Source organism: Ursus maritimus, unplaced genomic scaffold (genome assembly GCF_017311325.1).
Source record: "Ursus maritimus isolate PB19 unplaced genomic scaffold, ASM1731132v1 scaffold_15, whole genome shotgun sequence".
Classification (NCBI taxonomy): Eukaryota; Metazoa; Chordata; class Mammalia; order Carnivora; family Ursidae; genus Ursus; species Ursus maritimus.
The window spans coordinates 25,590,799-25,609,676 of record NW_024423897.1 but is presented as its reverse complement, the minus strand read 5'-3'; the positions used below and the strand labels follow the sequence as shown (position 1 = coordinate 25,609,676).

Here is an 18,878-nt window from a genome sequence, read left to right as displayed (position 1 = left end):
GCAATTCAATGGAAGAAAGATAGTCTTTTTATTTATTTTTATTTATTTTTTTTTAAAGAGTAAGTAACTTTTTTTTTTTTAAGATTTTATTTATTTATTCAACAGAGACAGAGACAACCAGTGAGAGAGGGAACACAGCAGGGGGAGTGGGAGAGGAAGAAGCAGGCTCATAGCGCAAGAGCCTGATGTGGGGCTCGATCCCACAACGCCGGGATCACACCCTGAGCCGAAGGCAGACGCTTAACCGCTGTGCCACCCAGGCGCCCCAAGATAGTCTTTTTAAATAGAGTGCTGGAGCAACTGGATATGCACAGGCAAAACATTGAATCTTGACCTAAACCTCACACCTTGTTAACTAAAAACTTAACTCAAAAAAGACTATAGGCTTAACTGTAAAAGGTAAAACTAAAAAACCTTTAGAAGAAAATATAGGAAAAAATGTTTAGGACATAGGATTGGTGAACAGTACTTGGACATTACACTAAAAATACAATCCATGAACTTAAAAATGACCAATCTAGACTTCATCGAAATTTAATACATTTACTGAGCAACAGAACCTGTTAAGAGGATGAAAACACAAGCTACAGACAGGAGAAAACATTTGCAAACCACATATCCGATAAAGGACTCATATCTGGAATATATAAAGAATATATATATGGAATATACTGTTACATCTCAAGATGTAACAGTAAAAAACAAATAATGCAATTAGAAAATGAGCGAAAGACATGAGATATTTAACTGCATAGAATATACAGATGGCAAATAAGCACATGAAAAGATATTTGATATTATTAGCCATTTGGGGGATGTAAATTAAGGCCATGATGAGATATCATGACACACCCATTATTAATGTTGGTTGAGCTGAAATCAAAAATAGTGAAATAGCAACTGATGGTGAGGATAAGGAGAAACTGTATCTCATATATTGCTGGTAGGAATGTAAAATGGTATAGCTACTTTGAAAAATAGTTAAGCAGTTTCTTTAAAAAACAAACATACATGTATCACATGACCCAGCATTGTGCTTTTGAACACTTATCCCAGAGAAATCAAAATTGATGTCTACCCAAAAAAACACGTGTTCATAGCAGTTTTATTTGTAATAGCCAAAAAAAGGAAACAACCATAATATTTTGCAATAGGTGAGTGGTTAAACAAATAGGTATGTCCATAAGTGTATCTTATTGGTTTTGCTTTTCTGGAGGATCCTAATACACCAGGAATGCTACTGGGCAATAAAAAGGAATGTAGTGTTGATACACGCATTAACTTGAATGGTTCTCAAGGGCATTATGCTGAGTGTAAGAAGCCAATCTCAAAAAGTCATACACTGCATGAGTCAATTTATGTAACATTCTTGAAATGTCAAAATTATAAGAATGGAAACAGTACTGTTGAACCTTGAACAACATGGGTTTGAACTATGCAAGTCCACTTATACATGGATTTTTTTTCAATAAATATAGTACATGTATTTTCTCTTTATGATTTTTTATCTTTTTTTAAACAAACTTTTTTTTTTTAAAGTAAATTCTACACCCAACATAGGGTTGGAGTTCTTTTCTTTTTCTTGTTTTTTAAGATTCTATTTATTTGAGAGAGAGAGAGAGCACAGGCATGAGTGTGAGTGGGTGGGTTGATGGCAGAGGAAGAAGGAGGAGTAGACTCCCCGCTGAGCAGGGAGCCCAAAGCCGGGCTTGATCCCAGGACCCTGAGATCCTGATCTGAGCCTAAGGCACACGCTTGACAGACTGAGCCATCCAGGCACCCCAACTAACCTTTTTATTTTATTTTATTTTTTTATTTTTATTTATTTTTTTTTAAAAGATTTTATTTATTTATGTGACGGAGAGACAGCCAGTGAGAGAGGGAACGCAGCAGGGGGAGTGGAAGAGGAAGAAGCAGGCTCACAGCGGAGGAGCCTGATGTGGGACTCGAGCCCGGCACGCCGGGATCACGCCCTGAGCCGAAGGCAGACGCTTTAACGACTGCGCTACCCAGGCGCCCCAACCTTTTTATTTTAAATAATTCACAGTTAATCATTGTTTTTAAGGTCAGTAGCCCACAATACAAAGATATTTCCAACACTGGTCTCAGAAGATAATTTTTGTTTTATATGTATGAAGCATTAATCATCTTCTTGGTGTTCAGATTATGGTCGCCATGTTCAGAATTTGCTGGGAAGACAAGGATATCAAATATTGTGTTCCATTAGTTTTTCATTGAAATCCACATGTCAAAAAAAACAAAACAAAACAAAAAAACAACAAAACTCTTTGCCAGGCCATGTGTTCAAACTGGAAACTATGATCATTACAACTAGAGAACATCAAACTGAATACAGTCCTTTCCTGAGGGCTTTCATTCTGAATCTGGCAACACTTTGGGAAAGTACTACTTTACGTTCTCAAGAATCCAGAGAGCCCTCTGGCTCTTCCAGTGAGCTCAGCCCTAAATATGCTCAGTCCTTTGAAAAAATTATGAGTCGCAGGTGTTTAAATTTTCCAGGTTTTCTTTTTTTGGGGGGGAGGCGGTGTCTTTTCATTAAATAACCAGTCCTAACAACGAACAAGGATTACGATTTATGGAGGTAATATTTACACTGAATGCACTGCTGCATTTTCTTCCATTCATTTTCCTTCTTATCTCTCAATCAAACCTTTCACCTCTTTTCTAAACTCCAATATTTAACAAAGCGCCAAACAAAAATGAAGTAAACAAAACCCCACTCTATTACACTGTGGTCACAGTCTTGAGAACGAAGGAAGTTTGTCCCTTCCGGAGATCCGTCCTGGCGTTTGCCTGCAGCAAGATGGCGGCGGTCTCAATGTCAGAGGCGCTGAGGCAAATGTTGTGGGGGAAAAGGGCAGTGGCTGTAGCTGCCATTTCCGTTTCCAGGGTTCCTATCAGGTAACAGGATTGTCAGGCTTCTTCTTCAAGCTTCTGGGGTCGCTCCACTTTCGCGGAGGTCTCTTCTGGCTGGGTCCCGGATAAGGCCGCGGGGAAAGCGTTCTCTGCTGACCCTTTCCTCCGGAGAGGGCGGGCGAATTTGGGACTAGCTGCGATTCAGGGGCGCTGGCCAGGCGAGTGGGGGGCGTGAATGCGGGGATGGGGAGGAGGACGTATGGTTTCTTGGAAGCTTTTGGACTGTTGCTGTGAGAGAGGGTCCGTGGGGTGAGGTGGTCTCCGGGTCTGCGAGCCGAGCTCTAGCCCCCAGAGAAGGGGAGGAGTCTGATTTTTCTCCCCACTTTCCGCACGCCTCCATTTTTCACCTGTTTGTCCATCACTCCAGTCCTTGTTGGAAGGTTAAATCCCTCTCTTCCTTAACACGGCTTTAAGTGGTATTAGTGGTTTTCTGTGCAGAAAGATTGTTTTATTTTTCATTAGACTTCTTGGTTGGAATTCATTGTCAATGAACATATCACTGTTAGTAATATTGGAAGGTAATTTTTAAAAGGCTGGTGGTAATGTCGGAAAGTTTCCTATCCAGAATTTTATTAAAGCTTCACAGTAATTCAGAGATTGTTGCTGTTATTGTTCTGCTTTGTAGCGTTTTTGTGATGGTGATTTTTTTTCGACTGCATTACTTAATTCTCGATTTCCCTGTTTTTCCGAATTTTCCTGACTTTGTTACTAACACAACAGACACACATACTAGTATTTTTATCTGCGAAGAATTATGTTTTATCGCTATTTTCTCTGCTCATTAGAAACGTGGGCATATATTGAATATCTTTATGCATGCTCAGGAAACTACACTAAGTGCTTGGAATAACGTGGAAGCACTGTATGGACAGATGGGGGTGGTTAAAAATTGGTCTAGTCAAATGCTAGTGTTATATTAAAATATAAAGGGAATGTAGAGAGTTAGAACTAGAGTTATTTAATTAGAAAGGATTTCTAGAGGTTAAGTTTTTATTAAGGTTTTAAATAGTGGGTGTTGGTGAGGTGGGGAGAAGAGAATGTTCTGGGTAGCCTCAGTGGCTTATGAAAAGCTTTGAAGGCATTAATGGATATGTACATAGTATACGATCTTTGAAAAATAAGGATGCTAAGATTGGGTAAAGGTAAGCAAGTTTGTAGTTAACTGTTTTTACGTTTGGGTAACTTGAAGAATGGAAAGTGCTTCTCTAAAATGCCCCACAGATTGACTTAGACGATGATACAGGTGATACAGGTTAGTTCTTGTTCTAGAGATTATGGAGATTGATTTTGCATTCCCAAGTAATGCATTCATAGTAGCCATAGAACTCAAAACAAATTTGAAGGGACCACTGGTACATGGCTAACTGAGACATGACTGTATATTTAAGCTTAAGTTCCAGCCATTTTGTCAGCTACTGTAGTCGAAGTTAAGATACTGGATTTTGGAAATGATAATTGGTACTAAGTTATGCAAATTTGAAGAGTTTCTGTTTCCAAATGTGTTAGAAGAGATTTGAAAATAAAATATTACATCATATAAGGTGACTTTTGCTTCACACTTTAAAAATTTTATTTTTTAATTTTTAAAAAAGATTATTTGCTTATTTTAGATAGGGGGGGGCAGAGTGGGAGGGAGGAAGAGTCTCAGCCAGGAGCCTGATGCAGGGCTAGGTCCTACAATCCTGAGATCACAGCTGAGATCACTACCTGAACTGAAACCAAGAATGAGACGCTTAACCAACTGCGCTCCTGGGCGCCCCCAAAATTTTATTTTTAAGTAATCTCTACACCCAGTAAGGGTCTCGAACTCACAATCCCGAGATCAAGAGTCTCATGCTCTATTGATCAAGCCAGCCAGGTGCCTCTATTTATTTACTTTCTATAACACTTTCTTTACCCAAGGAGCTTATGGTCATCTCATCTTGAGGCAAATTTATAGCCCTTCTCTTTTATGTATTATTGGCTTTTCATCCTTAAGTTTTCTCTTTCCATTATGATTCTTTTTTTTTTTTTTTAAGATTTTTATTTATTTATTCGACAGAGATAGAGACAGCCAGCGAGAGAGGAAACACAAGCAGGGGGAGTGGGAGAGGAAGAAGCAGGCTCATAGCGGAGGAGCCTGATGCGGGGCTCGATCCCATAACGCCGGGATCACGCCCTGAGCCGAAGGCAGACGCTTAAATGCTGTGCCACCCAGGCGCCCCTCCATTATGATTCTGAGGTAATGAGGACCTGAAAAGTTTGTGGGTGGAAAGAGAACCAATTAATTGGATAATCTAAATCTAAAATTCATTTTATTGTAGTGCTTATAAAACATTTGCAAATAGTATAACATTTCAGATCACTGGAATAGAATGAGGGAGAGTAGAATAGTTGGTAAGAAGGGGAGTAGTGAACAAATATTGAAGAAAGATCAGTAGAAGGAAAGACGCAGTTACATTAGCTTGTATGCAATTAACTATAGAATATCAGTAAAAAAACAAGAGCAAACCTAAAAACCCAACAACATACATAAGGGTGAAAAATTATTTAAACAGTGTAGATGATTCAGTTGATCTAGTTATTGAGCTCATGCTCTAGAGTGTCTTAGTTTGCACGTGCTTCTCATTTACCTGGATTAATGGCCTACATTTAGTCTTACTTTCCCTGACTTATCTATGGAATTGTCCAGGGTAAGTTTAACTACTTAGGATTTTAATCTAAAAGCTAGATAAAATGGTACTCTCTTTCAGAATAGCAATACTTTGGACTCCATGCTTGATACAGTGGTTTTTGTTTTTGTTTTCTTTAACCTATTCATGTATAACTTATCTAGCCTTGTTTTGTCATTTCTCATTTTTTAAAAAATTTTATTTGTCAGAGAGAGAGAGGGCACAAGTAGGGGGAGCTGCAGGCAGAGGAAGAGGGAGAAGTAGGCTCTCCCCTGAGCAGAGAGCCTGCCACGGGGCTTGATCTCAGGACCCTGGGATCATGACCTGAGCTGAAGGCAGACACTTAACTGACTGAGCCACCCAGCTGCCCCATCACTTCTCATTTTGAACTGAGTCGTGTATTTACCTCAAATACAGTTCCTTAGGGTTGGCACAGGGTATTAATGATGTGGTGGGGACTAAGTGTATGGGTCTTTTTTTGTGAGGCTTATTTTATGCTCCTATCTCTGGCTCTGTTGTGTTGCCCTATTTCCTTTTTCAGCACTAGATAAGCTAGTATGAAATTAATGAGTCTCCAGGACCCTCCTGAGTAAGATGTGCTAAAATTGACAGTCCTAATTTTTTTTTTTTAAGATTTTATTTATTTATTTGACAGAGAGAGACAGCCAGAGAGAGAGGGAACACAAGCAGGGGGAGTAGGAGAGGAGAAGCAGGCTCCCAGTGGAGGAGCCTGACGCGGGGCTGGATGCCATAACACCAGGATCATGCCCTGAGCCGAAAGCAGACGCTTAACTACTGAGCCACCCAGGCGCCCCAACAGTCCTGATGTTGACAAGAGTTCTGTGTATATTACACCTTGCCGGGAAACTGTCTCAGCCCAAATTTGAGAAACATCTAGGACATTCAAAACCAGTCGTTGACTTCTACTTCAGATAAGCTGAATAAATTCCTCTCTGAAGTGCAGCTACTTTCGCTGTCTTTGAAACATGTCAAAGCTAAGTTTAGTGAGCTTGAAATATCTCTAAAAGTTTTTTTCTTTTAAGTAGGCTCCATGCCCAGTGTGGAGCCCAAGGTGGGACTTGAACTCATGACCCTGAGATCAAGAACTGAGCTGAGATCAAGAGTTAGATGCTTAACCGACTGAGCCACCCAGGCACCTCTAAAATGTCTTCTAATAGGTTTCATTGTTTTTCTTATTTTCCTCATTAAGAAATACCCGTGATTGGTCTGTTTTCTTCAGTAGTAAACATCTTGAGTTCTTCCTAGAATAAAATACTTTGGTACTAATAAATATTGGAATAGTGTCTGGCACATATTAAACCTTACATAAATAAACACTACTTTTATTGGTTTGAATATCTGAATATATTTCTTTTCTTTAATCTTTGTGATAGATATTGTGGTAGATGCTGCTATTGTTTAAAATGTTTGCTTCTGCTCTCTGTGACAGGATTATACATCACTGCCTCATTAGCCAAGTGATTTGTTTGGGCCAGTGAAATGTTACTGGCAATAATATACCATGTCAAGCAGAAGCTTTAAGAGCTGTCCCATGTTTTGCCATGTCTCTTTTCCCTCTGCCTATGAGATGGACATTTTAGGTGGGATTTTTTTCTTTTCGCTTAGATCTTGAAATGAAGATCACATGGAGCAAAGCTAGAAGTTGATTCTTAACAGGTTATATAAAATATAAAGTGACTAAGAAATAAATCTTTGTTGTAAGTTGCAAAGATGTTTGGATTGTTGGTTGCCTCCATATAACAACCTATACTGACACATTTTTTACACACACTTGTTAATGAGCAGTTTTTAGCACATGGACTGATGTATCAGTAGTGAGGGCACAGGCCTTTTTGGAGGGCTGGAAAAAATTTTTACTTATTTTTGCATACTTCATGGCACCCATGTAATGGCACACAAATAATAGGTAAATGTTTACCCACTGATGAGTAAATACAGGGGCACCTGGGTGGCTCAGTTGTTAAGGGTCTGCCTTCAGCTCAGGTCATGATCCCAGGGTCCAGGGATGGAGGCCTGCATCGGGCTCTGCTCAGCGGGGAGCCTGCTTCTCCCTCTTGCTCTTCTGCTCCCCCCTGCTTGTGTGCTCTCTCTCTGTCAAATAAAATCTTAAAAAAAAAAAAAAAAGTTGAGTAAATGCATATTTAGAGATTTGTGATTGTGAGGAAAAGCTGGAAGCCATAGGTAGTATTTCTATTAGTAGCCTCATCCTTGAAAGGCAAGGAAGCACTAACCTACATAAATGTGAATATAAAGTATCTGCAACACATACTCTTTTCTAATTACTTGAGGCGGTCTGAGTTTAGGATATTGACCTAAAACTGTGTTATACTTCTGGATTGAAGTTTCTTACAGATTTTTTTTGTACTCATAAATTTTCTTGACAAGTGTCCTGACTCTTATATTCAAATTTTAAAAAAGAAGTGGAAATGAATTTACTTGGGAAAGGGTATTCATGGAACATGATAACTTTTGAAATAATAGTAACTAAATGTGATTATTAGACTTGCATTTTGCAAGCCACTTTACATGAAGGTTTTAAAAGTTAATGTTACATTGGTCTTAATGGAGAAAGAAGGAGCAGTTTGATTCCTTTGTAATACATGAGCTCTGTTTGGGTATGGGGTGAATATAGAATAAGACAATTTCAAATGGAGAAGCTTCTAAAATAAATTCCTTGGTGAAAGCTGAGAATCGTTTTTTATGTATTTGTTCTGAGCACAAATTACCTAATAGCTGTCATTTATTTCTCACTCTGTGTTAGCCATTGTGCCGATGCTTTACCTGCATCATCTTACGTATTTCTCGCAGTAATCTTGTGAACTTAGGTGTTCTTATTTTTCTCATTTTTTGGATGAGGAAACATACAGATGAGAAAACAGATTTTAAAAATTACATTGCTAGGAAATAGTCCGGTTTAGCAGTCCAAAGGAACATGTTGACTTTAGTAGTGAGAAATACAGGTTTGTAATAGTAAATTAAAACCTCAGTGTCTTCTCTGTTTTTCTTTTAGCAAGATGTCTTTATTTGAGAAACTGATGCTCTTTACTTTCACTCTGCTGTTCTTTTGTACGGTGAGAGTCTGCAATAGAGAAATTAGTTTTTTTTGTTTTATTTTTTGTAGTAAGGATTTTTTTCCCTTAAGTTTGGTAATTATATTTGGTGAGAAACTTTGTGTATGTGACTTGATTATTATACTTTCTTACCCTCTTAAAAAAATGCATGTGATGAATGTATTAAACAAGGTAAACAACATATTTTTCTTTTTTTCTTAATCCAGTGATCATTAGGAAAAACAGTTATTGTATTCTGATTCCTTTAAAAACTATCAGGTGTTTGCTATACGTTCTGAGTTCTTTTGTCTGCTTTTTAATAGTGTTTTTGTGTCTTCCTTTGACTGGTCTGCTTCTCTTTAGTAGTTTCCCTACCCTTTTTCATTTATCATGAGTTTGAATACCAAGCAAATAAACCTGTTAGGATTTTGTGTAAAACAAAGTAGGCTTAATGAAGCTCTGATAATGGTTGAAATTTATTTTGCTGTGATTAAAACCTTGAGCTTTCTTAAGGTTGACAGATAATTACATATAATACATGAGCTCTTATGATAACTTTTTTTTTTTTAGTTTGCAGTATCCAAAGACCCTTGTGGAACCTTATTGTACCTGAATTATGGAGTGGCAAGATTCTTCACAATGACTTTCATCTAAATATTTGGATATTTTAGCAAACTATTCTAAGTCTTTTGTCTTAAGTAGTGGCATGAGAGCGAGTTAGAATTCCTGTTTCAAATTTTCTTTCTGTTGTCTTATTTTGATAGGTGACTACAACCTTAGGTTCTTTAGAACTAATTAGTTGTCAAATGTGACCTTTTTTCTTTTTTTTTTTTTTTTGCCTTTACTCATTAGATTTAATTTTTTCCTTTCTGGGATCTTACTCCAGTTTAGCGGTTTTTAAACCCTTGCTGTGCATCAAAATCAACTGTTGTGTGCGTAAAAAATTCGGATGCCTCGACCCCAATATATAGTAGTTCAATAAGCTCAGGTTGAGGCTTAGCTCTATGGAGATTCTGATGCACAGCGAGGGCTGAAAACTACTGTTTGTGTTCGTGTGTTTTAAAATAGTTTCCAAAAAATAAATAAATAAAATAAAATAAAATAGTTTCCATGCTGTATCTTTAAAGACTTCAAAATGCATTTTTCCTTGGGGGAGAGGTTGGAGATTTCCAGAAACAAGCAAAAATTCTTCCATTTTTGCATAGTTCCCTAATCTAAATTAAGTTTTATGCTTTTCACCCATGTACTGTATGGAGGGTTTTTCTTGGAGAAATTTTGCTTTGAGGCAGAGCAGGCATTTTGATAATTTTGGAGAAAGCGAGCCATGTTACTCACTCTCTAGAGACTCCCGTTCTTCCTTTTGGAAAGGCTCAGGTTTAATATAGCACAGCTGTTGAACTCTGCCCTTCAAAGTTTTAAGAAGAAAGTGTTTTATCCTTTAAAATGGAAATGCCTTTTTTAGGGAGGTGGTCTTTGGCTAGATATAGTTCTCTAAGAAAGTTGCATGGTTTTCTAGAGTTCTTTTGTTTCAGTGTTTTCTTAGAATTGTTTCAGATGTTGAGAGCACAGTCTCTGAGACTAAAGATCTGGCTGCTTTTCTAATATGTTTTGCTATATCCTTAACAAAGCTAGATGAAGAGTTTATTTCTTTGTGTTTTCTAGGACTCGAAAATATGTTCTTTCCTTTATTTAGCCACTCCATACATAAGTAAATGGTCCTTGAATAGGGTTTACTAGACAAAAGATCCTGTTCTAGATGACTGTTCAGCAAGCCATATGCTTCTCCTAAAAATGTCAGTCTGTCTTGATGAGCTTTAAAGTGAATGCAGATGTTTTGGCTCTTTTGAGGACTACCACTTTTTGTGTGGAAAGAACACTTCTTTTTCAGGAGATTTCTTCACTATACTTATAGAAATTTGCATGAAATTTATATTTGTAACTTTTGTCTTTTTAGCCTAATGAAATTAGATTTAATTAGGCATTAGTAATTCGAGTTTAATTTTAATATCCTTAGGACAAATCAGATTTGTGGAAATAAAATAGGTCTCAATATGGCTTTTGTTAAGATTTTGTATTTAGTCTTTTTAAAAATTTGGAACTCGAAGTGCTCTATAATATTTACCTTTATGCAATGAAAGGTGATATTTTGGCAGGAGGGTTTACCTTTGTAGATGTTTAGTGCCTTCTGCTTTGCTAGGTTAACTCCAGAAGTTACAGTTCATAGATTCATACAGTGTTTGAGTTCGGAGAAAACTGTAGGATCATTCTGCCTGACCTTTTGTTTAATGCAAGAATTTCTAGAATTTCCTGCTTCTTGATTATCTAACAATTGAGAAATAAATGCCGAATTTCTGGTAGCCCTAGAAAACACTCTGTACTTTTGGATTCATTGGTAAATGATGTTTCCCTTTAATACTATACAGAAAAATTCTAACCCCTTTGCACATGTCAGCCTTTCAGATAATTGAAAACCTTTGTCATTACTCATTCTCCCCTTTAAGTCTATGCTCCAAGCTTAACATATCCAATTTTTTTTTTAGCCTTTATTAATTTATTACCAGATTTCCTGATGCTTCACTATTTCTTGGTACTCCTTAGGATGTATTCCATTTTTCCACTATCTTTCTTTGAGCTATATACTGTACTTTTAACTAAATGAGATTATCAGAGGTGATAACTTAGCTAAAATTGAATTAAAGAGAAAAGTTGACACCAAGTTGGGATTTTTAAAATTTTATCTTTAAAATTATAAAGGAAAGGGACACCTGTGTGGCTCAGTCAGCTGAATGTCTGCCTTCAGTTTGGGTCATGGTCCTAGGGCCCTGGGATTGAGCCCTGCATAGGGCTCCCTGCTCAACGGGGAGCCTGCTTCTCCCTCTCTCTCTGCTGCTCCCACTGCTTGTGTTCTCTAGCTCTCTCTGTCAAATAAATTAATAAAATCTTAAAAAAGTAAAATTTTAAAGAAAAATTCACTTATTCCTTTTGGTGAACAGTTTTTAGAATTTAATACATGTATAGATTTATGTAATCACCACAATAGTCAGGGTACAGGATACCATAAGACTTCATTGCCCTGAAAGACTTCCTCATCTTTTCCCTCTCAACTCTTATAATCTCTGGCAGTAAGTTATCTTATCTTTTTTTTTTTTTTTTAAAGATTTTATTTATTTATTTGAAAATAGAGAAGAGAGAGCAGGAGCAGGGGCAGGGGGAGAGGGAGAAGCAGACTCCCCGTTGAGCAGGGAGCCCGATGCAGGATCTTGGGATCGTGACCTGAGCCAAAGGCAGATGCTTAATGGACTGAGCCCACCCAGGTGCCCCAAGTTATCTTTTCTTCATCTCCAAAGTTTTGTAATTTTGAAACTGTAATATAAATGGAACCATACAGTATACCATCTTGTGAAGATTGGATTCTTTCAGCATAATGAGATTCATCCCAAGTTGTTGTGTTTATCAGTAGTCTATTATTTTTATTGCTAAGTAGTACATATTTTATTGTGTGGATGTACCCCACAATTTATCCCTTCACCCCTTGAAGGGCATTTGGATTATTTCTCGTTTTTGACAGTTATAAATAGAGCCATTATAAATAAACATTTGTGTACAGGAGTTTATGTGAACATGATTTCGTTTTTCTAGAGTAGCTACCCAGGAGGGAGATTCCTGGGTCATTGGTAATATATGTCTAATTTTATAAGGTACTGCTAAAACATTTTTCAGAGTGGTTGTACCATTTTGCTTTCCCACCAGCATGTGGGAAGTTTCAGTTCTCTGCATCCTCATTAACATTGATATTGTCAGTATTTTTTAATTTAGCCATTTTAGTGGATGTATAATGATACTTCATTGTTTTTATTTTTTATTTGATTTTTTTTTTTAAGATTTTATTTATTCATGTGACAGAGAGACAGCCAGCGAGAGAGGGAACACAAGCAGGGGAGTGGGAGAGGAAGAAGCAGGCTCCCAGCAGAGTAGCCCGATGTGGGACTCGATCCGGAAACGCCGGGATCACGCCCTGAGCCGAAGGCAGACACTTAACGACTGCGCTACCCAGGCGCCCCTTTTTATTTGATTTTTTAAAAAGATTTTATTTACTTATTAGAGAGCAGAGGGATAAGCAGACTCCCCACTGACTGCAGAGCCCACCATGGGTTTGAACCCAAGACCCTGAGATCATGAACTGAGCTGAAGTCAGATGCTTAACTGACTGAGCCACTCAGGCATCTGTCCCTTCGTTGTGGTTTTTAAGTAACAACTTTATTGAGATATAATTTATAGGCCATAAAATTCACTCACATAAAGTAAAATCTGATGGGTTTTAGTATATTCACAGAGTTGTGCAACCATTCATTGTCAATTTAGAACATTTTTATCACCCCAAAAAGAAAGTCTGTGCCCACTAGCTGTTACTTCCTGTTTCTCCCTTGCCCTAGCTATAGGCAACCACTAATTTACTTTCTGTTTCTGTAGATTTGCCAACTCTGGACATTTCATACAAATGGAATCACATGTGATCTTTTGTGACTGGCTTCTTTTATTTAGCATACTGTTTTCAACGTTTATCCAAGTTGTAACATGTATGAGTACTTTTATTCCTTTTTATTGATAAATAATATTCTATTGTATGGACATACCACATTTTATTTATCCATTAGTTGATGGGCATTGGGGTTGTTTCCACTTCTGACTATTATGATGACCTATGAAACATTCATATACAAGTTTTTGTGCAGACATATGTTTTTATTCTTTTGGGGATATGCAGAAGTGTTGGATTGCTGGATAATGTTATAACTGTTTGGCCTTTTGAGTAACTGCCAGCCTCTTTCCAAAGTGGCTACATTATTTTATATTCCCACTGGCAATGAATAAGTGTTCCAGTGTCTTCACAACCTTGCTAACACTTGTTACTGTTTTCTTTATTATAACCATCCTAGTGAGTGTGAAGTGGTATCCAGTGGTTTTGATTTTTATTTCTGTGATAGCTAACTCTTTGTGGTTTATGTCTATTTCCCTAATGGCTAATGATGTTGAATTTTGGGGAAGTGTTTGTTTATATCTTTTGCCCATTTTTTAAATTGGGCTGTTTGTTTTCCTTTTTATTATTAGAGATTTATTTATTTTAGAAAGCGCACCCATTCTGCAGGGAGGGGCAGAGGGAGAGGGAGACTCTGTGCTGAGCCCTACGTGGGGCTCGATCCCAAGACCCCTAGGTCATGACCTGAGTGGAAACCAGGAGTCAGATGCCCAACCGACTGCACCACTGAGGCGCCCGTTGGCTGTTTGTTTCCTTATTGTTGAGCTTTGAGAGGTCTTGAAATATTCTGGATATAAGCCTTTTGACAGGTACGTGGTTTGTAAATTTTTTCTCCCAACCGGTAGCTTTTCTTTTCATTCTTTTAACAGTATCTTATAGAGTAAAAGTTACTAATTTTGATTAAGTCTACTTTACTCGTTTTTTTCTTTTATGGACTGTATTTTTGTTGTCCTAAGAACTTTTTCAAACCCTGTCAGTGAGCTCTCTTGCTCAACTATAGACCCCAGCAGTTATTTCTTATTGTACTTTCTTGAGGCATTGACAGAGAAATTTTGCAATGACCTTAACATTCCAACCGCCAGACCAGAAAAGCCTGGTTAGGAACAGAATGCCGAGAAGACCACACCCCACCCATCCCCTCTCCAGCCCATGATTGAGGGCTGAACACATACTGACCCCCACTCGTAATCATCACACACTCTCTGCCTGCTCTCTTGTCCATATCCCCCTGAACTCTTTCTATAAAACTCCAGGTGTCCATCTTGCTGGTGCAGAGGTTGGTTAAGGCTCAAGCCTGCCACCTCGCAGGGCTCCTGGCACCCAAAGTAAATTTCTCCCTTTCTCTTTTCCAAACCCTTGTCTCTTGAGTTACTGGCTTTTCTTTCGATGAGTTTATCTGTGTTTGTTGGAAATACTGTTGGCAAACCCCCTTGAAATTCCCTAGGAGGAGCAGATGGCTGTGGCAGTGTCAGGGTTTACCCTTGTGTTTCCCGAGTTAACAGCTGTATGTTCGGTAACAACCCCAGGTCATGAAGATTTTTTTGTATTCTCAAAGTTTTGAAGTTTAATATTTTACATTCGGATCTATGATCTATTTTGAGTGAATTTTTGTATAAAGTGGGAGATTTAATTTGAGGCTAACTTTTTTGTGAATGTACACTTGTTCCAACACCATTTATTGTAAAGACTACCTTTTTTACTTTTTAAAGATTTTATTTTTAAGTAATCTCTAGTCCAACATAGGGCTTGAATTTACAACCCCAAGGTCAAGAGTTGCATGCTGTACTGACTAAGCCAGCCAGGCACCATTAAAGACTATCCTTTTTCCATTGAATTGCTTTTGCACCTTTATCAACAATCATTTGGTTATATTTGTCTGTATCTGTTTTTGTATTCTCCATTCTGTTGCATTGAACAGAATCCCTTTGCCAGTACCACGAAGTCTTGATTACTATAGCTTCATAGTAAATGTGTATTATAATTGAGTGATTGTGATTTTTTCCAATTTCATTCTCTTTTTTTCCCCAGAAGTTTTTAGCTATTCTAGTTTCTTTGCCTTTCCATCTAAATTTTATTTATTTATTTAAGAATTTTTTTTTTTTATTTGACAGAGAGGGACACAGCGAGAGAGGGAACACAAGCAGGGGGAGTGGGAGAGGGAGAAGCACACTTCCTGCTGAGCAGAGAGCCTGATGCGGGGCTCGATCCCAGGACCCTGGGATCCTGACCTGAGCCAAAGGCAGATGCTTAACGACTGAGCCACCCAGGCGCCCCCATCTAAATTTTAGAATCAGCTTATCAATATCTGTGAGAAATCCAACTGGGATTTTGGTTGGTATTGCTTTAAATTTATAGGTTAATTTGACAAGAATTGTCATTTTTACTGTGTTGAGTCTCCCACTTTATAAACATGATGTGTTTCATTTATTTATAGATTTCTTTCATCAGTTTTTTTTTTAGTTTTGAATGTTCAGATCCTACAGATGTCTTGTTAGATCTGTGTCTAAGCATTTCAGTTTTGGGGAGCTATGGTAGATAGCATTTTATTTATTTATTTATTTATTTATTTATTTATTGCATGGTTTTTAAATTTCCAGTTTCTAATTGTACATTGCTATATGCAGAAATAGGAGATTCTAGGGCACCTGGATGGCTCAGTGAGTAGAGCATGCAACTGTTGATCTCGAGGTTGTGATTTTAGCCCCACATTGAGCATAGAGCTTACTTAAAAAATAGGATTGATTTTGTGTAATGGCTTTGTATCCTATAACCTTGCTAAATTTACTTGTCCTATAAGTATTTTGCAGATTCTTTGGGATTTTTAAAAGTAGGTAATCATGTGGTCTGTGAATAGGAACGATTTCATTTCTTCTGGTCCAATCTCTGTGCCTTTTGTTTCTTTTCATCTTCCCAGAGGATGTTAAGTAAGAGTGGTGACAGTAGACTTTGTTGCCATTTACCAATCTTAGGGGAAAGCATTCAGTTTTTCACCATTAAGTATAATGTTAGCTAAAGTTTTTTTTTTTTTCAATGCCTTTTATCAGATTGAGGGTTTCCTTCTTTTCCTAGTTTGCTAATAGTTTTTATCATGAATGGGTGTTCTGTTTAGCCTAATGGCTTTTCTGCATCAATTGATGTATTTCTGTGGTTTTCTTCTTTAGATAGTTAATATTGTGCATTGTATTGCTTGATTTTCAAATATTGAACTAGGCTTGCATTCTCAGGATAAACCCCCGTTGGTCCTGTTGTTAATCCTTTTTATGTATTTCCATATTTGATTTATTGATATTTTGTTGAGGATTTTTACCTATGTTTATGAAGGATATTGGCCTGTAGTTTCGTTTCCTTTCCTTTTCTTTCTTTCTTTCTTTCTTTCTTTCTTTCTTTCTTTCTTGAACTGTTTAGATTTGGTATCAGGGTAATGCTGGACTCATAAAATGAGCTAGGAAGTATTTCTTCATCTCCTGTTTTCTTTTGAATTGCTTTGGTTTCATGCCACAATTTTGATATATTTTATTTTTATTTGGTTTAAAATATTTTCTTCTCTTGAGACTTCTTCTTTGATACAGGAATTATTTAGAGAAGTTTTATTTAATTAACAAGTATTTGAAGATTTTCCTCTCATTTTTCTGTTAACTAATTTCAAGTTTATTTGCATTATATTCTGAAAACCCAGTTCTCTGGGTTTCCCTTTTCAGTTGCAATCCAGAAATTTGTGGCTCTTGTTACTCTGCTCTGTAGTCAGGGGCTAAGGGATGGAGAGACCGAGAACAAAACAAAACAGAACAAAACAGTAGATGTTGGTCCTACCTTCTTAGAATCACAGCTTTAGTAAACGGGGAAGAAGATTTCCTTCCCTCAAATGTTGGCTCTTGCAGGTTTCCATGTGGCCACAGATTGCCTGTAGCTTGTGTATGTGGTGCTTTAGAGAACAGAAAAAAAGAAGAAAAATATGGGCAATTTCCACTCTTGTTCATTTCCATTCTCTTTCTAGCTCCTTGGGTCAGAGTGATTCTTCTGGAGAAGTGCTTACTCCTGGGTTTCCAGCTGCATTAAGATTATTAATTTCTAGCTACATGAAGGGATACTGGAGGGAAAATATGGTAAACTCACATTTGGTTGAGTGGTACTTCGAATTCTGGTGATCTTCCCTGATCTGCCTGCTGTTTGCTTTTTAGTCTTCAGAAAGCTGTTCTATGTATTCTATCCTGAGTTTATGGTTGCCATTCGGTGAGAGAGACAGGGTAGAGTGAGTGTGCTTAACTACACCTTACCAGGACCAGACATTTTAGGATGATTTTTTTTTAAAGCTAAATTCTAATTTTTCTTTTCTTTTCTTTCTTTCTTTCTTTTTTTTTTTTTTAAAGATTTATTTATTTATTTGACACACAGAGAGAGAGAGCGCACAAGCAGGGGGAGCAGCAGGCAGAGGAAGAAGGAGAAGCAGTCTCCCCACTGAGCAAGGAGCCTGATGTGGGGCTTGATCCCAGGACACTGGGATCATGACCCAAGCCATAGGCAGACGCCTAACTGACCGAGCCACCCAGGCGTCCCTAAATTCTAATATTTCTTGTATTTTAGCACATCTGAATAGACTTAAAAGATGTAAAAGTGATTCAAAAAAGTTCTTCATGTAGATTCTAAACCACTGATTCTCAACTGTTGTAGAAGGAAGGGATGAATTAACATACCAGAATCTCAAAACACATGTGCCCTTGGTTGAAAACTATGGTATTTAATAAAAGATGGAAGTTTGTTGCCTGTATAAATAGGCAGAGATATACATTAAGTCATTGGCTTAGACCATCAACCAATCTTAATTTCTTTTTTTTTTTTTTTTAAGATTTTATGTATTTATTTGACAGAGAGACTGACAGGAAGGGAGAGGACACAAGCAAGGGGCGTGGGGGAGGGAGAAGCAGGCTTCCTGATGCAGGGCTTGATCCCAGGACCCTAGGATCATTACCTGAGCCGAAGGCAGAAGCTTAATGACTGAGCCACCCAGGCACCCCTAAATCTTAATTTCTTTAGACGATATGGTAGTCAGATTTATTTTGAGTAACTGGTGAAAATTTTAGTACCTTTAATAAATACTCATATATACATATATATATATATAAAATCAGAGTTCTGTTTTTAAGGGATTCATGGATCCCATGCTTTGTAGCCGTTCTATAGAGAGTATTAGATCTTATGTGATGTTTTGTTTATACCAGCTCTTATGTTAGCCCTTTATCAGTTACAAGTGACAGAAACCTAGATACTCAAATGACCAGCTTATGCGAGATGAGGGAATTGGTTTATATTACCAAGCAATGGAAAGGGCAGGGGTACAGCTAACTGGTCTTAGAGACCGGAGCTAGACAGCTACCAGGCTCGTTCTAATTTGTCTCTGTCATTCTCTGAGTGACAGCTACTACTTCAGATTTTTTTCCTGTGTGGCAGGTATCATAGCTGATGAAAGTTTTTTTTAGGCTTATATCTCATGTCTTTATCACCAGGGAGGGACTAAAAATCCTTTTCTTTGGTACTAAGTTTTAAAAATCTTGGGGAGAGGTGCCTGAGTGACTCATTGGGTTAAGCATCTGCCTTCAGCGTGGGGCTCCAATCCCAGGAGCGTTGTGTCCAGCTTCCTGCTCAGTGGGAAATCTACTTCTCCATCTCCCTCTGCCCCTCCCACTT

The 18,878-nt window shown here is 37.7% G+C and overlaps 1 protein-coding gene across 2 annotated transcripts in view; it reads left to right on the top strand.

Annotated features, from left to right (window-relative positions):
- Positions 1 to 2,773: 2,773 nt before the first annotated feature.
- The window catches only part of NDUFS4 (NADH:ubiquinone oxidoreductase subunit S4), a 113,892-nt gene continuing 97,787 nt past the window's right edge, over positions 2,774 to 18,878 (top strand). For both annotated transcript variants that reach the window (XM_008692541.2, XM_008692543.2), the window contains exon 1: positions 2,774 to 2,922. In XM_008692541.2, coding sequence (XP_008690763.1) covers positions 2,825 to 2,922 — 98 coding nt within the window. In that variant the 5' untranslated portion in view covers positions 2,774 to 2,824. The remainder of the gene's footprint in view (positions 2,923 to 18,878) is intronic.